Raw genomic sequence first — 23,145 nt, forward strand, 5'->3', positions numbered from 1 at the left:
GTTATAAGATGCGAAATGATAGCTGAGGTTTAAGTGAAGTTTCCTGAAAAGTGAATCACTGACAGGTTAAATAATTATATCTATGAGGTATTTCAGTTTTCTGTTTGAAGCAATCAGGTTTCAGTCAAATGGCATGATAATGAGATGAAGAAACTGGTACTATATCTTTGAAGGGAACACTCTCAATTTCTAAGCATTATCTATACACTGCAACACAAGCAGAACCATGGGCTTTGCTGAGAGAAAGCAAATCACATTTATATTCAAAACCATACCAAGTATGAGTATTTTTTTTATATTTTCCCATGTTCTAAAACCAAACTGCAATTATCTTTTTAGGGAAAAATATGGCTTATTTTGCCTTCTTCAGTATTTACCAGTGTAGCCAAGTACTCATTGAAAGAAGGGCTAATGGTACATTAAAGTCACAGAGTCCATTCATCTAGTATTGTCTATTACAAACTTTAACCAATAAACATACAATGGTTCAAAATAGAACATATTTTAAAACATCTACTCAAAAAATAATTGCATCCCAACAAGGTGGCCATCACAATTTCAAATGACACTACACTCTGTTTTCTAAAGAGACAGATAAGTCCCAACAGTACGACTTTAATTTCTGGCAAGTATGACAAGCTGATAAATTGCGGACTTTAGAGGTTAGCTTCCTTACATATGAAGCCTCTTATAACTAGAAGAATAAAGAACTGTCACTAAAAATGCTTGCTAGAAGAAATCATTTGCTTCAGCTTATTGATATATTCCATTTTGCTGCTTTTATTTTTCTTAAAAAGACATCACACATGCATTTCACTCTACTATCTAACTTAACACTGACAATAAATTAGGAATTTAAACTTATCAGACATATGGCTCTGCAGATTGAAAGCTTTCAGAAATTGACAAGCTAGTAACAACCCAGATTGCAATTAAGAAGTACAGAAGTCTTAAATCAAGAGACATGGATATTTGTGCTGCCATTTAAATTAGAAGATTCATTAAAAATAATTTAAAAAATTAAAATCACACCATAAAACACTGGCAAGGCATTTTCATACTTCAGAAATAAAACAAACTACATTAAATCTGATGTGTCTAAAAAAGAAACCAATGACAATTTACATTTTTGCTCTTATTAACTACTTCCTTGTAAAGCTTTCATTTAAAATGTTGCCATCCAAGTTCCACTTCTAAAAAGTACAGGGAATGCAAACATAGAAATCGCCAGCGTTCAGTGTTCACTAAATTTTTATGAAATTTCCTTTACTTCCATCAACCTCACAATTTGCTATATGGCAGATGTATCTTCTAAGATTTTTCAAATGTTATCTGATTTTCCTTCACTGCTTTTTTTATCTTCATTTCCTCACTTTCTCCCCTCTTCTATGACCACATTTGCTTTTCCTCACTTGGATTTTGCATTTCAAAATAATAATTTGATATTTGACACTGAAGACTAATTATCCCCAGGGATATTATACCTCTGCTCATGGAAAGGGATATATAACTTTATAGTTAATGAATTTTATTTACATTATTTAAATTAACAAATTTTTTATTTACATCACAGGACATACCTGTGAGCACCATGCAAATAAAAAATTGTATCCTTTGTTTCCACAGATTTCATGGTTAGGGAAATAGAAGTTATTCAGTGTGACAGAAAACATGTTTGAAATTATTTGTCTCCTGTGAACAGGATTCTAAAATTAATTGGTCTACTCTTTAGAAGCTCTTTCTTCTTCAACATAAAGAAATTTCCAAGCTCAAATGTCTTGCCCTCATAACATGTTATGTGAAAGCACAAAACAAGTTATATATGTATATAACAACAATGTAGTTTGGAACTTACATCAAGTCTGAGACTAGGCAAGCAGATTTCTTTGAAAAATGAAGATTAAAACATTTATGGAGATTCAATGAAGCAAACTATTTCATGAAAATATATTGATTTTCATTAAAATGCTATTGTGAAGACAATTGTGAATTACTTTCTACTTAAAAGTAATTGTCGGAGAAAAGCTGTATAACATTTGCCAGGTAAAATGCAGGCAGAGACCTATTATTTTATTACTTGGGTTTTTTTTCAAATGAATCAATGAATATTTAATTTCAACTATGTAATTAGCTAAGAAATTATTCAAAGATGAGATTTAACTTGAGTCATATCTCAAAATTATTACACAATCTATTGCATAAACCATTTCTGTCACACTGAATAACTTCTATTTCCCTAACCTTTGGAAACAAAGGATACAAATTTTTATTTGCATGGTGCTCACAGGTATGTCCTGTGATGTAAATAAAAAATTCATTAATGCATAAATCTATTTTTGGAAGATTATTTGAAAAATTTTGTCTTGCATTCCTACACCAGTATAGAACTATTGTTTCTCTGAGGTTTTTTATCTCAAGCAAACATCTGCACAAGATTCCGAAGTTAAGGGAGTACTACTACTTTCTATTCACAACAAGCTTTTGCAGTAACACTGTGGAAGAAGATTCACAGAGCCAGAATTTGAGATACATCACTTTGAACTTTTAAAAAAAGCACCCTGAAAAACTTTAAAGAAAGGGCCTTGAAGTTCTCTTGAAAGCAAGATAACTTTTTTTAAAGAAACAGTGATTTTCCCCATCCTTTCTTTAGCCAGAGCTTCCCCTCAAATCCTCTGCGTAAGACTGGAGGAGTTTGTTAAACAAACTCGCTCTTGCCCTACTTTATGTTTGTCCTCATCACAGTCCATACTACTTTCCTGGAGTCTGAAGGAAGAAAGAATGCTTTCTGTCACCTCGGAGACTATGCATCTGCTCTTTGCCTGTGCTCATCGCTTTCCTCCCCTTTCTTCACATTCCCAGGTCTCTGGTGTTCCTGTATCACACTCCTCAGGGTATCTTCCTTGAACTGTGTAAGTTTTTCCTAGTCATGTATCCATGTAGAAGAACTAATCATGTTTCTCTTATGTAGATTCTCTTTGATTGAGAGTGCTGTGCTGAAGATAGGCAATAAGGTGCTCCTTCCCCACTCACAACTGGTCTTCCACACATGTTAATACAAAACAGTCAACTAGATGTGACCTGACTCACACCTGAATTAAGTAACACAATGCCTGTGAAAATCTCATGCACTATGAAGCTTATCTTTTAGGGTTATGTTTTCACTGGGTCAGAAAAAAATATTGTCATTTCATTGTGATTATTTGTTTTTCTAGCTAAGAGAAAGTATGACTTGTGCATGCTTGCAAATCCATAGCAGATAAATCAGAGCTTGCTTGTTAATTACAAGCAAGTTAATTACAAGCAAAAACGAAGTCTTGTGACTTCCTTTTTGATCTGACATCTTCTGTTGGTGATTTTCCCATTACACATAACTGAGATTTTAAATCTCAGCATTAAAAGAATAATAGATTATATATCAAATATCTTAATCTTTGTGAACTTTGCGATACATTAGGTAAGTATCAGTCACAAGTCTTCAAATGCACTATGAGTAATTTCATTCACCCAAAAATATTTCAGTAAGTTCTTCTAAAGAATCGTAAGCAATTTTAATTTTTTTTTAAAATCAATGCTTTTCTCTATTTTCTTCATGTTCATACAACAAAATAAAACAAAAATATGAATGTAATATATAAATCTAAGAAATATATTGATAAAAGGTTGGGTTTTTTCAAAACACATCTGTTCAGTCCTAATGCAATTTCATTTGAAAGAAGATCACATGAATTCTGCTCTGACAGCTTATTTCTCTCCACTGACAGAGGAAGGTTATTAACTGACTAGCTTGGACCTGTAACACTATAATTTAAATGCCTAAATACAGAGAAACAACAGAGCTTGCTCCAGAAGTGTAAAATGGGTATAACTACCAGAACTGTAGTGGTAAAACACCACAGTTAAACATGTGAATTACAATGTGCTATTAGTTACAGAAAAGAATAAATAAAACAAGGACATAAATGCTGAAAAAGAGAATCAGATTCAATGAAAAGTGCTCTATTACTTCAATAATAATTTCAGTAGAGACCTAGAGGGACCATTATTTCTCATAAATGATATATAATCTACTCTTTATGTAAGTTTAATTTCATGAGCCAGGTGTTTTAAATTTTGTCAAGCTATGAAGAATCAAATGGCTACCAGTATGATTGAATTTCTGAATAAGTAGTGTATTGCTGCTTCATTGATTCTGGTTAAAATTCTATGTTGATTCCATACCTGTTCTGTCAGATGTAACTAGAAAAATATTAAATATTACCAGATAAAATTCCTTATTTCTAGAACTTCCTGGCTTAATCTACTTCACAGATGCTTAAAAGGAGGGATAATTCTTGACAAAGAAACCCAAACCCACAGCCCAACAAAATTTCCCCTCATAGTGTTCACATGCAGAACAATGACACAGCTTAACTAAAGGAAAGTGATTTAAAAGTATAATAATGATTTACATATACTTTACTATTATCACCTCTATATGACCATGTATCTAAATAAGTCTTATACAGTGCTGGCCCAGGAGACTGCATCCATCATAGAAGGCCAATTCTCGTAACTTCACTGAAGTTCATAGGAATCATCACTGCTATGGTTTCAAAAGGACCACTTATGAAAAAAAGTTCCATAGAAATACAGAATAGAATACAGAATAATTTCAAGAAAAAAACTAACAAGGTATTTTTACTTGTAGAGGATATATAGGATTCACAAGATTATAATTTAATATTCCAAAACTGCCTTACCATGGTGTAGTTGTGAGCCACCTTCATGAGCTCTGTGCATCCTTGTGCATCAGCAAATGCTCGTATTCCCAAACAGTTGGATGGGTGCAAAAGCTTCATTAGAAAATGGCAGCAAACCTCTACTACTTGTGGGAGCTGGAGGAGGCAGGCAGCTGCTAGGAGGTTTTCAATGGTGTCTTCTTTTAATTCCAGGCAGCCTAAAAAAAAGGATTGATAACAAATGCAAACTTATTTACTTGGTCTTTACAAAACATACAGTATTGAAAGATGTTTGTATAAATAATCATAGCTCTAGATAAATAACTCTACAGAAAAAGGGAAGAAAAGAAGGATTAATCTCCCTGACTGAGCACCTATGTGACCTGAAAATTATAGTATTAGAAATATTTCTCTTTAAACTACTATTAATTCAACTATATAACAGGCATAAAAAGAGACACTGTACAGTGTGAAATGGAAGAGAAGACTTGGAATATCTGGATATCAACTCGGCTGTGGATGGTTTTTTTGTCGGGTTTCTTTTTTTTCATTGAAATTTGCGATAAAACTTGTGTTATCTTCAGTGGCACAGAGCAAACCTCACAGCCATTTACTTCCCTGAAAAGAATGAACTAACTGCCTAGTATAGTATGAATAAACCCATAACTATATCTTCAAAACAAGGCTTAACGGTCTTCAAACATTGTGTTGCTTATTTGCAATGTGACCTTGGGATTAATGTTATCTGAATAACATACGGCAGGCTTCTCATAGCACACAGTTCCTCTAAAATAATTTATATTAAGGAAAAGAACCATTAATTAATACTTATATGGCACTTAATTCTATAATTTCACAAGTCATTATCTTCAACTTGAAGGATGACACACTTTTTAATAAATAAAAGATAAAATAGAAAAAAATAAACTTTAAAAATAATTTATTTTAGGCTGGAATATGTAATTCTTGTTATAGTGCTCCCCCCAACCAACATTTTTAGCCTTACTTTTACATTAGTATCTTATAAATCTCTTACATTAATAACTTCAAAAACTACAAACCAAAGATTACAAGGATGTTTTGGAGAGCAGGAAAAAAAAGAATAGGAAAATAAGATGTACAAATTTAATACAAATGGTCAAAAAATACCTCTGATTTTATTTTACTGTGCTTGGAAAAATCATTTCTGACTAAAAAAGGATTAAATGTATATTGATCTTTCTCTTAAAAGCATTATAGTTCAACACTTAGATAAACTCACTCTTTCCCACATACAAACATTTATTTGCTGTCACATAAAAAAAAAAATCTACAAATCTTAGTAATTCTATTGCATGGCACTAAGGAGTTCTAAAATCCTCCACTTCACAACAGTATGCCCTTGAAAAGATGCTTTATATTGCAATACCAAATTCAAAATAACATTAACACTGCACATCTGATATTTTCTCCTTTCACTATATCTGGAGCTTTTAATATAAGATGGAAACTGTGAAGTTATACTTTACTAGATTTAGTTACCTTCTGCAAAGGTCAGAGCATGAGATCAAGCACATAGCCTAATTTCAGTGGGTTTCCTCTGCTTATTTTTATTCTTCTATTAATGTCACATGCGTTTCTCTTTATGTTATCTGACATTTTCTCACTATTTCTGTACACCACATCTCTATGCAATGTGGTCAGAAGGCATACTCAGCAGCAGATTCTTGGCTGACCCATATATTTATCAATGACACTCCCTCATTTGCTGCATCCCTGCAGGTAATGGCTGGCTCAACACACAATCTATTCTCTGGAACACAGTTCCACTGTGTGAAGTGGAAGCTTTCAAAAGATAGTTGTTTTCAGCTTAAAACTGACCATCCTGGTACCAAAAGTAAAAAAAAATTAAAACTGTGCAAAACACCTTTGAAAATTAGATGAACTGAGAAATGGAAACAAAAATAAGTTTAAAAAAGAAGAAAAATCTCCTTTTCTTACATGCTATTTCTCAACAATGAGCTCGAAAAAGTCTCTGGCCCTACAAAACTGATCCAAACAGCATTTGCAAAGTGATATAAGTATAGAAAGAATCACCATCTTTTATGAGGAAAGGTAACAGTCTCATCGTTTGGCTTTTTATCACTAAAGGTAGCTACCCTTAGGAGAAGAACCCAAAGGAATCAGTTGAAACCATATCAATCTATTTGTTTTCAAATTGAAGATATTTTCTGTTTACTTTAAGGTACACTAGTCCTGGTATGGTATTAGTTGGGAAACAGTGGGATTAAACTAAGTTTAAATCAATAAAAAATATTACCTGTTTTATGAATTAGACATTTCTTTATGTAACTAACATGACATTTTGAAGAAAATGATTCACATTTTTATAGAAGAGTGTGAACACATTTCTGCTTTACAATTTAATAGAGGAAGTAAACATACAGTGGTTTCTGGGATATCTGGGGATCTGAATATATTACAACTTGACTTATTTTTAACTAAATTCAGAAATACTAATTTACTACTTAATATATCTATGGTAAGAGCTAGAAGAGTACACTCAGTATGAATTAGAGTTTATTGTTCTTCATTCTTCAATGATAGATAAGTTTTTAATCCATCTAAATGTTTTCCAAATCTTATCTTCTTTTTTAAACATCAAGACAGCTTCATAAATTGTTCACAAGGGCTGTATTCACTTTTTTAGAAGAGTGCTATGACATTTTTATGCAAATTCCTCTGGGATATCAAGTGTTTAGCATGGTCAAAGTTTGAAAAAAGAAAGCTGTTAAGAGGCTCCGTATATAAAATATCAAATCTTCAGACAGTTTATATTGGCAATTAGAAGATCCAAGCATCCATTTAAAACTGTTTAATGGGATATTCAAGGGGGCATTAATATTACTGCTTCTTCAATTCACCTCCCCCTCACATTTTTATGCAATAAGAAGCTTGCTCAAGTGGCTTAGTCTGACAAAAACAAATTAACCAGAGCTTAAAATCTCCTTTTGTATTACATTAATTAAGATGAAAAAATATGAGGAAAAAACAATCAAAAGAACTTTAATGTATTCTAATTGTTATTCTAAATTATAGCTGTATTTGTGAAAAAAATTATGCACATTGCTTATGCAGAAATTAAAATGCCTGTCTTTAGCATGCATTCTCATAATGACTACATAAATTTTATTACCTCATTACCAAATGTGAAGCAGAGATAATATAAGAATTCTCTGATATTCTTGTTCTGTCGCTAAATCTTTTCCCAAGTTCAGGGACAGTTTTGACTTCTACACTATTGACTATACTTTAGAACTATTTTTGTTTAGAGGGAATCACCAAATTTTTTACCACCTTTGTATGATGTTAATAAGATCAGTGTGTATCACAGGAATAGCCTCCCACAGCTATTGACCAACATATTGGACCTGTGGTGGGACCACTCAGTAGGTACAGTTCCTTTGCTCTGTGCATAAGCAATGAATTTTCACCTAAATTTGTAACACATGGTAACATCTTTTCACCTCATGAGGACCGTAGTTTTTTTTCTTTTCTCTTTCATAGCAAGACTCCTCAACATTCCTAAGAGCACTGTAAGCGTCTACAAGGGAAATCATGGGAAGTGTCAAGGAATTGGAAACAAAGGCTAAAACTAATTCCTTGTAATCAGGTATTAATCTTTTTAACCTTTCTATTTCATGTGTCTTGGTCATGAAATATCAGTTGTGTTGCAGTTTTGAAATGTTGCTGAATGGAATTATTCTATAGGCTAATCAGTTTTAGGAGGTCTCATTTTTTCCAAAAAATGGCAGCAAATGGTATCAAGATAATATTTATTCATCTTATGCATAGTAGATTAATTGCCTACAAACATGACTACAATAAGAAATTGCTTTTCTGAAATAGCATCAAATTCCATTGAAGAGCTGAAAAAGCTTATAAAAAAGGTACTGTGCCTCACATTGCTATAATAGACCTTTTGCTTATCTTAATCATTCCTTAGGTACTTTGAAGCAGCCACCTGACCTAATCACCCACAATCTCCTTTTACAGTCCACAGAGAGAAATAGGAGGTGTTAGAGCAGTTTTCACCCACATTCTCTTAGTCATGTACTGCAGAATGAGATGAATCACTCTCTGAATAGCTATTTCTTGATTTCAGACAAAAGAAGCACCTTCATTTGACTTACTCAGACACTACTGATGTTTATATTTGTGATATGAATTCAGTTAATCTGCTCCCAAACACAGCACTGGAATCATCAGAGTCATCAGGTTTCAGGTGATGAAACACTCTTTGGGTTCAATTCTGATGATCAATTCTCTCTGTTATGGCCAATTCCTGGTAGTGAATTTTGTAAAATCACCTCATGTCTATCCATGAACAGCAGTCAATGAAGAATGCTACAAAAAGTATCTTCTGTGTAGCAGAACATCTTTTAGTCTCCAGTTTGACCTATGCCGTAAAAGATAAATTCTAAGTTGTATTGTCTTCCATACTTATTATAAAGGTGAAGATGTTTTCAGAAAAGAAAATAGGAAACAATATACTCAGTCAGCAGAGGTTTCTCCTGATCAAACTCTTTTTTATTTTCCATTAATTATTTGCTGCAGACCACATTACTAAGTTGTACTTGAGGAAGAAGGCATTCTATGGCTAATTGTGTTTGTTTAGAATTATAGAATGGTTTGGGTTGGAAGGGACCATAACAATCATCTACTTCCAACCCTCCTGCCATGGACAGGGGCACCTTCCACTAGACCAGGTTTCCTTCATCCAGCCTAGTCTTGAACACTTCTGGGGTGGGGCATCTCCAGCTTCTCTGGGCAACCTGTTGCAGTACCACACCACCTTCACAGAAAAGAATTTCTTCCTATTATCTAATCTAAACCTACTCTACTTCAGTTTGAAGCCTTTGCTGTGTCACTATGGGCCCTTGTAAATATTCCCACTCCATCTTTCATGTTGGCTCCCTTCATTTAAGTATTATTATGTATAAAATAATTTCTTAAATTATTCCAGAGACATATAAATATGCAGGTTGCGAAAAATGAAAAAGCCTTCATCACAGTAATATGAGAATTCTTATAAATTAACTAGAGTCACTCTTTTAAAATACTGTACAATTATTTACCCCCTAATCATGTCATATCTTTGAATAAGTGGACTAAACTGGCCTAATCACGTGATCCTTGGCCAGTACTTCCAAACTGTCCTTTATTTAAATAGCGTGGAAAATTACAACATTGCAGAGCGATAAGAAAATGCTATTAACAAATTAAAATCCCCCGAGCAGGAAACTTCTTGCAAATGTCTGGCTAAAGATCAGAAAACTATTATTAGCCAAAATAATCCCCAACGTGTTACCTTTTCATTTCCTGTTCTGAAAAAAACCCTCAAACTACAAACCAAAACACCTCCTGTATAATTGAAATGTCAGGTTTTAGAGAAAATTTCTCCACTGACTCAAATACATCAGCTTTTTAGACAGAGACATTAAAATGTTATTTTCACCTTATGCCATTCATGTGCCTTAGCTCACTTTATATACTTGAACTTAGTCCCCTGTAAGATATACATACAAATAACAGGACTAAAAGCAGTAAATCATTTATCTTCATAAAACCTTTTTATCAACTGTGAAGAAAGATATGTTAGCAGTCTGAGATAGAAGATATGTTTTTCCATTAGTTATAGAAAAATTGTTAAAATATGAACATCATTCTTGGGATTATGTGCTAAATATTACTGGTTTGTACTTGTACAGATGACCACTATGTTAGTAATTTTGTCACCAATAATTTAGCCAATATACAGGCATTGCCTTTGTAAATTTTAAGCTTAGCTTTGTACATAAATAGAGGAAAAAAACCTCACAGGTTAAAACAAAGAAAAAAAAGCCAAGATAAAAGTTACCTCAAAAACCACACAAATATAACCAGCACTTACTAATTAAATTTCAGCACAAATCTTGCACTCATACACAAAATAGGCTGGGAGATGACAAAAATTATTCCCAAAAGCTCATTTCATCTATAAGGCCTTAGTTTCTCTTAACTGTTTTTAGTCAATGGACTTCAGTACTTAATGTTTTCTTCCAGACTGTAGGTTCTGCTCATCATGCTGCACACATCAAAAGCCACTCCAGGAATTTAGGTTTGTAAAGAAAAGCAAACTTCATCTTGAGGATGGGGGGGAAGTTTCATTCCACAAGGCTTGTACCAAATATTGAGTACATCTCAGAGAGATACAACCTTTCTATTACACAGTCAAGCTTTGGCTGCTGGTGGGAAAAAAAAATTTAAAAAGGAAAAAAAAGGTCTCAAGGACAAAGGAGCTCAGCTTTCAGGTTTGAAGGAGCAGTATTTTATTCTCCACATCTGAGGCTAGCTCTGAAGTAGGAACACTCACCTCTTCCAGAACAAGCTTCTTAACTTCTCAGGCAATGATTTGGCAGCTTCTGCTACGGTAACACAGAGAAGTTAAAATCCACGCTTAGAGAACAAAAAGTTACAGAAATGGAGGCACCAATTACCAAAAAAATATTTTTGTTTAAGAGTCCACCTTACAGCCTAATGAAATCTATTTTGCTTTGGGCTGGACTGCACTGCTGGGAGAAGTGAGTACTCCAGTTGCATCCTGTTCTGAGGGTACATTTCATCACAACTGCTGGCACAGAGCAGAAAGGGAGTGAAGGTATTTTACATTGCAGGAACAGGAGTAAACACCTGAAAGGTGAGGACATCTTTCACAAACTACCATTGCAATTTTCATGATTCTTTTGCTTTTGTTTTGGAGCTGGGGATACACAGCTAGGCAGCTGAACTCAAGAGAGTGGATACGGGTACACATCTCCACTGCAGGACCTCCAGAAAGAAACACATTAAAGAGGAAGACAATGGCACAGCAGCCTGTCTGATCACTTCCCTGATGCCATTTAAGCAATAGGCTTAAATGCACTCACTTAAAAGCACTCATTTTCCAGCCATGTTCAGTACTTGTTTAAATCTCTCTTTGGAGATGAAGAACTTTGAACCTAGCAAGGGACAGCTTCAAAAATGCACCCTGCAGCGCATTCAGTTATCTGTTCTTCCCCTCCATACTCATCGTTTCCCTGTGTCTGCCTGAATTTATTCTTATTTGTTGCACTGGCAAAGTCCACTTTACACCCCCATGCTGCTTTGAAAGCAGTTTCTCTGTAAACCTCTGAGCTGGAAAGTTCTCCCTTTACCAAGATTCCACTGGTTACTGACTCTCTCCCCCCTCCCATCCCTTCTCCCATTGGCTCCTGTTATGTCACTCACCCTTGCCTCTGCCCCCTAGCCCTCAGACCATTGTTTTCTGATGCTTTGCCCACCCCTGGGACCCTTCGGGATAAAACAACGCGTGCGTTTCGTTCTTGGTTCTTTGTCCCTGCTTCCTTTGAGTGTGTTGGTTTCGTTAAATGCCTCAGAATTGCATGCAGAGAACCCCTCTCGCCTCTTTATCTCCGGCTCGTGCATGGGCTGTGTGTGTGAGCAGCTGTTTGTGACCGCCTGCGAAGGTGAGATCGTGTGCACGCGTGGGTGCTACTGGAGTGCTGCCTGAGCGTCTCCACGAGGGACCCTGTGCAATATTCGTGGCATCGATCCACCAAAGCCCTCTTTCATACTTATTGACTTCTATAGAATAGCAGACTGCATGACAGTACCACAAAACACAGTCACTATCTATCTCTCCATAATATTCTAGATCATTCTGAATACTCAAAATTTATGGATATTCAGTTCAGAGCTCTTGTCTAAACAATTCTCATATACTTTGCCAAAAGAATGAGACAACAGCTGGTTCCTAATAATTGACAATTCTGTCCCTTACTGAAGTATACAGGGTAAAAGGAGGAATAACAATTCATTGGAGTTTAGAACTCCAGGAACGAGCAAGGACTTTGTGTTTCAGTGACAGGAATGGAAAACATCTGATCCAGATGGAAACAAGGTCTTCAGAGTATGGCTTGCTCAAAAAAAAAAAAAAAAAAAAATAAGGAGGCAATCACTCTCCGCAGTTCTTTAAGAGAACTCTGAAGTTCTCTCATACAGACTTGAATGATGTGAAAGCCCACAGTTTGTTTTAGAATCAGAAAGGTATTCAGTGAAGAAAGGTATTTTTTTCCAAGCAGGCTGACATCCACAGGGGAAAGAAGACAACAATCTGGGCCTACAGTTACACTGAGGAACTTTGAAAGATTCTTGCATTTTACACATGGACAGTATAGCTGAGAATGTAATCCAGGTGCATAAGTAAGAATTTTATGAGCAACAGTATACATGAAAATGTCAATCTGAAATGTAACTGGAGCAAAGGTATGTATGAACTTTGCAGTGAGTCAATGCAGAACATCCATGGACAGATAACTTGAATGGTTCTACAGATCGTGCCATAACTATCACTTCCTAAACTGGAGAAACCCTAATAAAGAGGGCTTCTTTGGATTGCTCTTCTGCAACTCTCTCTTTATTGACTCCTGAAAAATATGACGTATTATGACAAGTATCTACTTCTAGAAGAGAATTTCACAGGGGATCGTCCATATCCAGAAGTTAAGTTTATTCAAGGCCTATGAGCATCTACTGTGATACAAAACCATTTTTCTGTACTCTCCATTACACAACGGCTGACAAAGTCTTTCAGATCAATTCAACTACCTTAATTTGTCCCTTTATCACTCATCCCAGAGTTCCTGGAACAAATGATCTCCTATCTGATATGAATGGAAATTTAAGGGCCTATTCTCTGCAAGTGCAAAGTCAACCATCAAATACATGGCTGAGAAAATGTAGTGGGACAGCAGCAGGTAACAGCCTCCTGCAATAAGTGCTAGTTAGACATGGTCCACGTTCACAGCGGTCTCTAACGTGATACTACAGAACAAATAACCCTTGAACAAACTCAACATGTCACAGACGTAGAGGAAAGGACCTTTGCAGCATCAGGGTAACTCCAGTTCTCAATGTGATCAATACCTACTACAGAGGAGTAGCCTGAAACACTGTAAACATGCCACCAGCAAATCCAGATTGTCTGAGCATAAGCCTTTAATAAAATACATACAGCCTTACATTATATCTATGGAGTTAAGCTTGTCTGGAAATTCCCTCTAGCACTGAGGCTAACGGGAATGAAATGGCCTCAGTTACCCCGAACAAAGTCATCCTCCAAACCATGGCAGTCACATTCAAACAGCATGTTGTAGCGTAGTCCTGCATCTGTTATAACCCCTGGACTCTCACACTGTAAATTGGCACAAGCCCGAAGTATGCTACGAGTTGTTCTCATTGTTTGTTCATATAGACAACTGAGTTTCAGCAATTAAAAAAAAAAGTCCCCAAACCAAAACCAAGAAAGAAACCTCCCTGGGATATTTAATTAATATTGTTTCTGTGCTGCAGGACCTAAGGGTCCTTGGGCTTAAAGGCATGTTCCTACTTGCTACATCCCTGCTGTCAGTCCTGTGTGTGTTATTAGCTGTAACCATGACAAAGACACTTGACAGTACTTTAATTAAAGAATCTCCCAAAGAAGATCTAATTAAAAGCTATACAGCAGAGCTGAACCTCCTCCATGTATGATCCATTCTCTATTTTTTTTTTCAGATATGTATAAATAAATCAAGGATTTTTTGTTTTCTATTACTGAAATGGGTTTTACTTTTTCAGTTTCATTAACGGTATGAAAGCACCAACCTACTCTTCTGATCACTGTTGGGAATGCATGCTAATTAGATATCCCGATGCTAATTAGATTTTCCAATATACGAAATCTATAGTAACTTCACAGCTCTGTTGTAACTTCAAAGGAGGGCTCCTAGAGTCACCGATAGCAGCAAAACAACAGAATATCAATCTACAGTTTCAGTCTTCTCTGACCTATTGAAGCACAATTGAAAATAATGAAAACTCAAGCTTTAAGATCAAGAAAAAAGCTTTACCTAAGAAAATGAGGTAAAAAAACACTCTTCTGTATCACTGCTTATCTTGAATTCTTAAAAGATCAAAGAATACATATCCATCTATCCCAGGGCACTAAGATCTCAATCACAGATTTTTTTGCTATCAATCATCTTGCTGCCCAAAACTGAAACATATTTTCTGCATAGCTGTTGCACCTAAGTGTTGGCTTCAGATTTCTTCAGTTCACTCACAAGGAGAAGATATGCAAAAGAGGAAGTTTTGGTTCCTATTAAGTCACAGTTCTGCTGTATCACAGAGAAAACATACTTTTTCTATTTGAATAAACCAACAAAATGCAGCAAAGTGTGGATAGATTAGTGAAGTTGCATATTTTTTTACTGGTCAAATATATCCTTCACAACAAACAGTGGTAAAGCTCTTTTGATCTATCCTTGTGAGCCTGTGTATATTACAAGAAGCACATAATTTTGATGGAGTGTTTTTCTAATAAATTTACATCATCTACATAATTTAAATTATACAAGCTGTAATTACAGTATAATGTAGCTTATGTAGTTAGAAAACTTTGTGCTTATTTCAGGTAAAACAATATATAGTCACTACCTTATTAATTTTACAAAAAGAGTAAGTTCTAAATATATAAAAAAACCCCAGAACACTTCCAAAAACAACCTCAAGACTGACCTAACACAGAGCTAATAGTACATATTTTAACATGTCAACTTTTTCAGCTTTATTCAAATTCAGTTTATCTATCACATAACTTGATAATTGTATAATTAGTCATGTTGAATCTTCACAGAAACTTCAACACCTTTTCTTATTTTTAAATCAGTATTTTTGGTTGTCTAATTTTCTGTCTTCCTGTTACTACTCTTAGATTGGCTGGTGCCCTCACTAAGGAGCTGCTCTAATCAAGGCTGTACAAGACTTGATGCTCTGCTGATCATCATGTAATTCTACCTTGCCTATTATTTAGAAATCTATTTGCTTACAGAATCACAGAATCACAGAATAAGGTGAGTTGGAAGAGCCCCTCAGGGATCACTGAGTTGAGCTCTAAGCCCTGCACAGGACGACCCCCAAGAGTCACACCTTTTGCCTAAGAGCACTATCCAAATACTTCCTGAACTCTGTCAGGCTTGGTGTTGTGACCACTTCCCTGGGAGCCTGTTCCAGTGCCCAACCACCCTCTGGGTGAAGAACATTTTTCTAACAGCCAGCCTAAACTTCCCCTGACACAACTGCAAGCCATTCCATCGGGTGCTGTCACTGGTCACCATAGAGAAGAGATCAGTGCCTGCCCCTCCTCTTCCACTTATGTGGAAGTTGCAGATTGCAATGAGGTCTCCCCTCAGTCTCCTCTTCTCCAGGCTGAACAGACCAGGTGACCTCAGCTGCTCCTCATATGGCTTCTCCTCAAGCCCCTTCACAAATCTCATGGCTCTCCTTTGGACACTCTCTAATAATTTAATGTCTTTCTTAATAGTGTGGTACCCAAAACAATACACAGGACTAAAGGTGAGGGTTTCCCAGTGCAGAGCAGAGAAGGACAATCCCCTCCCTTGCCCAGTTGGCAATGCTGTGCCTGATGCACCCCCGGATTATTTTTTTCCATAAGTGTGTGATGTACAAAACCTCCCCTTGCTGAGCTTTATTTCTGATATTTTGCAACAGTATTAGATTATATTGGTGAAGGGTCTGGTATCAGTTTAGGATATCCGCATCTATAGTAGTACTTTTCATAGATACATACATTTTATCTGTCTTAAACTCATACTTAATATGTATGATTCACAGTAAAAATGAAATAATTTCACTAGATTCTAAAAAAATATAAACCTGACTGAATTACAGATAAGATGTGAAAATGGTTCCCTCTTTTAAATCACATCTAAACATATTTGCACTGTAATACACCTCCACATTTTTGCAAACAAGTCCATGTTCAGCTGTTTTTATTCTGACATGTTCAGTTTTCCCCAGGGAAAACCTTCTCTATAACAGCAGCAACTATATGTGATTTTTTTTTTTTTTTTTTTGAAGCTCCTTGAGCTATAAAGGTAGTGACAGGAAAAAGAAAATAGGAGTCAATAAGTGCCCACTGGTCAAAATTGTTTTCTATTCCTGAGGTAGAACAATAAAGAGCTAAACTGGTCACAGACATGAGTTGTTGAAAACTTTTTCACATATTGTGCAGTCAGTAATTGGAATTTGGCAGCAAAATTCTCCAGATATTCTGTCTAAGTCTAGACAGACATATGCTCCAGATTACAAATCAAAAGTCTGAAAGGGAATTTCTGTTGGCTGCTGTGCGTCTGGGTAACAGAACAGTGGCTGTTTTCTTAAATTTCCACTTGTCCACATCCATGCAGAACAAGTAAAATACACTGACTCAAAGGGAAAGGGGACATGAGCTAGACTGCTGGTAAATAAGGAACCAGAGTGCAAGAAAAGAAATAAGAAATTATGAAGCTAGATAAATCACGTAAGACGATGGAAATGAAATGGAAGGGAAAAAATTAAGGTTTTGCTCTGGCAAGGTCAAGGGAAATTATGATTTCAGAATGACTAACTAAGAAGTCTAGATTTTATTTAATTTCAATAAACTAAATAAGTTTAGGACTATTTTCTAGGAATTCACTAATCATTTGAGTTATCACCGAATTCTCCATAGCACTTTTGACTGCTCTTACACTCTGTACAAGGTTGGCCACATTAATAATGAGCTGTGTATCCAAGCTATACCCACCATTTTTTAGAGAGATTGCTATTTGGATTTGGCTAAAACTGCCAGGATCAATAGACACAATTGTGTTCCAGTGCCTGCAAACCTTCCCCAGCACGGTTTAATTTATTAGCATAATTGTAACTAGGAAATTTAGGTATCTGCTAAGACATCTGGTGCAGAGAAAAGGAATAGAGAAAGAAATAATCCCACATGAACTTCAAGAGATAAGGACACAAGCTAAGAATAAATAAGGATAAATCAGAATAAGTCAGGATAAGTCAGGATAATAAATAAGGATAAGTCAGGACAAAGAACCTGGTGGAAGAGCCATGCAATACAGAATGATCCATGGCATCCAATACATGCACTCTTTTAGCATGTAAAATTGTCTCATGTTTCCTGAATCTCATCACTCTTCTATTGTCAGTAAGTATTTGTGAAACTTGCAAGTGTGAACTTAAGACATTTTTTGTCTTACTTTGTCTCCAAAATAAGTTAGAAAAAAAGGATAATGGTGTATTACCACTGCATGTGAAAGACATTATAGATCTTAGTTATCATCTTAAGTTTCTAATTGTTCAAGGTGTTACAATAGCACATAATGTTGCAATTTCTGAGGGAGTTTGGACTTTGTGACTGTTTAAATTAACGAATATGATAGAGGCAAATTCACAGAAGGAAAATTAGAAAACATGGGAATTATACTAGCTGTGGAATTCTCTTTTCATCCATTTGTGAAGTCTGGCCCATATTTACCTTACACCAGAAAGAAACTTTCAATTTTTACACCTCATCTAATGAACAGAGTACATGGCATAGAGAAATCAAGGAGCATAAATGAGCTGAAAATCTTCAACATTTTTGGAAAGCAGAGGTTTGCTTCTACTTTTTCATTGTCTCATCCAGTCTCCAAAGTTCTCAGAGATAACCATAAAGTTCTTAGATAGCTTCATTCATCTTGAAAATGTTTCTTTTTTCCCTTTCTTCTGAGTCCCCTTCTTTCCTTAATCTACACTTATGAGCTATCTTTTGTTGTCAATAACAACTCTGTTGTATCTTTCCATGTGATATTTTAGTGAAAGCTGAGGTAAAAGAACCATACAGTACTTGACTGTTTCCACAGTTTTGTTCCCAGAGGAACAACACTGTCCTTTCTCTTACCTTCCTCTTACAAAATGATTTAACATTAGCAGTAGTGTTTTTTGCTCTTTTGTTCCAAGGTATTTTGATTTAGCCCCAGTATTTCTGTGCTATTCATTTACCAAGGAATCAGATTGTAACCTTCTTATGCCTCATAAGAACTACTTCATTTCATGGATCCCTAGCTTGAAACCCTCTGGATGATGCACATTCCTGAGTGGCAAAGCCACAGCTGACAGGAGTAGGCACTACCCTTTGAACATGTAGAGTACCACGTAAATCATTGCTTACATTCCTAGAACATGTATTTCTCAAACATTAGCCTCAAAAAGAATATTTTTATCTTAAATTATGTTTATTTGCCATTTCTGTTTTCTAAAACATGGTGGTGCATGTTAAAGCTATTATGTCATAAAAAACCCAGCACATATACTGCTTAAATATATCAAAGCGAACAGCAACTCGTGATTGAGTTATTATATGTGTATTTAGAGAAGATTAAAACTGCAGGGTTTGGGGTATCCATTTAAAATTGAATCTAAATCAAATATACGATAGAATCATCATGATAGAATATGGTTAATTTAAACAATATAAGGATGTCTTTTAGGAAACAAATAGAAAACAGTATATACTTTATACTTACATGATCCAAGGCAATAGAAGACAAATCTTATAAGCATTTCCTCTCTTATAATTACCTTATTTTGTAACATTAGCATTCTTTCTTTCAGATTAATGCACTTCAGTTACATTGTGCATAACAAGTTGCTTAAGAAGGATAAATCCCAAATCTATAATGCATTAAAATGTAAAAACTATTCAGAAGAGAGCTTTGATTTATTAACTCTGAATTGTGAGTTATTCATAAGTTTACACTTCAAAACAGAGTACCAGCCTATGAAAGGAAATGAAAGTGAAAACATCCGGCTCATAATAAAACCTTTTAAAACATTTTCTTATTTAAATTTCAATTTTTTTTCTTTCAAATCTTTCAAAATTTTAAAGATTTATTCAATTATTTAAACTGAGATTTGATTAAGACAGCAACATAGGATTATTCTTCAAAAAATACAACTGTTTCTTCAGTGATCTTATGTAATTTGAATTATGTGAGTATGAGGCACTCTTTTTAAGTGTTTGAAAACCAAGAAAAATACATCATTTTCTTGACTGTCCTATTGAACTTGACAAGCCTGAAATATTTAATAGTTTGGAGGTAACAGTCTGAATTCATCCCTAGAAATTGTAAATAAACATTTTTGATTATTAAGATTATAAAGAAAAATATTTAAACAAAACCACAATTCATTGGAATGCAGCAAACAAGAATATCAACATCTGCCTCTATAGGAAGTATAATGTATGCAGTACAATACCTGTATATGCAAACTGAACAAGATCCCACAGTGCAGTGGGGTCTATGCCTTCCATTTTGATCTCTTCTTGCTTGGCTTCACAAACATCACTTGTAAACATGGCAGCAAAGTAGTCAGAGACAGAACTGAGGACAAGTCTGCAAAAAAGTTAGAAGCTGGTGTAATTTGCTTGCATATACGTATTAGAAATTTCACATATATGTAAACTTCCTTAAAAATTATTTTCATAATAATTAAAAATCATTAGGAGCAATGTATTATTAATGCACATTGGCAGCAAAACACAGCATGACATTTAATTCTAATTTGGTTTTGCCTCCTGTGATATGAACCAAGTGGTACTTTAGCATATGACTATGAAACAGACATAGAAATTAGCACTCAATCTTTCTGATAATCTTCCAATCATGCAAATGTCCCAACTGTTAACAAGATAATCTCTCAGTATCAAAGACAACTTCTTAATGACATGCAATTCATACTCCAGAGGTACTCTTCCTTGTTCTTAAAGGCTTATTTGTTACAAACTTTAATTATAGCATGTGACTTTAGATAGTCTATAAACCTTCCACTAAACTGTTAGTAGTTTAACATGCTACTCAGTAAAAATATATAATAGCATCACTGTGTAATAGTATGGGTTTTTTAATAAACACGTCCAAGGAAAATAATTCGAAAATACCTACAAAATGTGCATAGCTTGCTGTTTATGGATATGATCTAGATAAATCAATACCACAGCAAGTATCAGGTATGATTGTAATTACTGGGGCTTTAAGTTAAGGCATTCTTCCAAATACCATCTACAGTGAAATTGTGATCTTATTAGGACTGAATATTCACAGATGATCTTGAGATAGAGATGTGGTACATCTATAAATAGTGTACCATGTGCTTCCATAAAGATGGTCACATTTCTGGACTAATTTGAAAACATGATATACAAACACATTAATAAAAACCACAACAATCACAACTGGAGAACTTGGAAACCAAGAGAAAAATGTTTTGCCTTTTTTTATATTGTTATCTAGGGCAAATTATTATAGAAAAAAATAGTGAAGATAAACAAGTTAGTTCTTATCAGCCACCATGGTAATTGATTGTCTTTGCTCTCTTAGCTCATTCCAATAGCTAAGTAAAATATGACAGCTTGAATTGGCTTCATAATTTTACAGTGCTTTAAGCGACTATATTTTACCAGCAAGTACAGCAGCTTGAAGACACATATATGATCTTTGCCTCTAATGATGGGAAATGACTGAGTAGGTGCAGTTTTATCACTTTTCATATTGTGCTCAACTCTAGCAATCATGAATTTTAGAAGTAAACATCCTAATTCATAAACAGTTCACATTTATATTTATGTGATGACTAAAAGACAATAGATGACTACAAAAAGATAAGCTTAGAAATATATTTTGGTGCTGCCATCAAAATTAACTATTTACTAGTTTACTATTTTTTCACCATTGAGGAACATTTACAGTCTATGTTTGTTTATTTATTCTATCTTATTGACATCTTCCTTATTATCTTTATAAATCTTCTTCTAACACTTTTTCTGACCACTTATAAATAAGTAACTTTATTGTTAATAGATGCTTTAATAAAAGCATCACAAAAATCACAGAAAGGAAAAAAACCCATGAAATATTGATGATGTTCTATGAGATAAAAACTCTCACAGATAGCAGAGCTGTAATACAAGTATGTGATTGAGATTTTCATTCAAGACCATTTCCCATTAGGTTTTGCTTCAGATTTACTAGCCATAATTTAAATTCAACTACAGGTATTCAACTTGGTCACTTGCTAAAAGCAAGACCAAAACCCTTGGCTGCATCAAAAAAATGGACAAATGAATGAACAGAAATTTTAATACACCAGTTAATAATCAATGGAAATATTTTAAAACAGCAGTATCTTATATTTTTAATTCACATAATTTATGTTCAGCTGTTATTTATCATATAATTTTGCCATGCATATATTGTCAAATACAAAACAAAGAAATGACAAACAACAGAGGGAGGACAGGAAATAAATAACAGGAGGATTAAATCTCTCTCACAAACTTCTATAATAATATGTGATTTCCCACAGTTTGGGTGAGGAAAGTCAAAGAAGTTATCTAATGGATTTCAGCTGCAAGGGAGCATTAAGTCTACAGGAACACACAAGATCTAGTCCAAAGTGGGGGAAAAAAAAAGAAAAAAAAATAACACAGGTATCAGGCCCTCAGCATTACCCATTTTTCTTAGAGGTTTATCCCTACTGGTTTGCACCACCTACCAAAGAATATGGCTTAAATGAGCAGAAAGGTTCTGTGATGTAGCAGCTCACCTACAGAAGCAAGACAAGCTTTTGAATAGAGTCATAAAGAAAGAGGATTGGTTTTTTTAACTGTCTTATGTTAATCAATAGTTAACAGAAATACTGAATCAGCTATTTCATCAACTTACTATACCAAAAAAGTTAACTGATTTCAAGACACTAACTTTTACCTTGGGAAGTGCTCCACAAGTTGAACTGAAGTGAGAGGAACTTGCTAATTACACTTAATTCTGAAAGGTGACACCTTTTGTAAATCTTTATTGTGTTTCAGGGTTGAGATAGAACATCAAAAGTGAGAAATCAGAGAGATCAATTAATTTGTAATGATCTGCTGCTTTTTGTAGATCAGAAGGCTCCAAACAGCCCTAAATCTTGGTTTAAAGGCATGTTGACCTATTAATCAAGAAAGGTCAGGTGTCTCAGGATGTCACCCTTTTCAACTACTGATCTGGCAGTGAGAATACATAATAAACTCTTTCATCCTTGAGACTCATAGCAGGTAACTCATGGCTTAAAATGAGTTTGTAAGACCAGAAAGATTTTCTCCAGATTAAGGGACTTCTTTACATTTACAACTAATTTCAGCATAAATTTCTGGTGTCTTTTATAAGTAACCCATATGACTGATTAGGGTTGTGAACTTTTTTCCCAGGATATCAGATTTTATTTTAGTTTATTATAGAATATTTCTTTGCCATTTTCACAACTGTTTTTATATACATCTTTGACACAGAATTGCCTCAACACTGATGGTGCATTTATTAATTAAAAGAAGCAAACAAACCTTGATCACTTAAAACCTTTAAGAAAACTCTTACAATATTTTACTGCCAACTGAGTAGAATATCAGATGTTACTTGGACTGAAAACTCATAGGCAAGGCACAACTTTTTTTCCACATATATTA

At 34.7% G+C, this 23,145-nt stretch overlaps 1 protein-coding gene across 2 annotated transcripts in view; it reads right to left on the bottom strand.

The window, feature by feature from the left end:
• KLHL1 (kelch like family member 1) overlaps window positions 1-23,145 on the bottom strand; it is a 197,312-nt gene that overhangs the window by 104,926 nt on the left and 69,241 nt on the right. For both annotated transcript variants that reach the window (XM_048295548.1, XM_048295547.1), the window contains exons 3-4: window positions 19,902-20,038; window positions 4,740-4,936 (exon numbers count right to left, since the gene is read on the bottom strand). In XM_048295548.1, the coding sequence (XP_048151505.1) occupies window positions 4,740-4,936; window positions 19,902-20,038 (334 nt within the window). The remainder of the gene's footprint in view (window positions 1-4,739; window positions 4,937-19,901; window positions 20,039-23,145) is intronic.

Source organism: Corvus hawaiiensis, chromosome 2, assembly GCF_020740725.1.
Source record: "Corvus hawaiiensis isolate bCorHaw1 chromosome 2, bCorHaw1.pri.cur, whole genome shotgun sequence".
Lineage (NCBI taxonomy): Eukaryota > Metazoa > Chordata > Aves > Passeriformes > Corvidae > Corvus > Corvus hawaiiensis.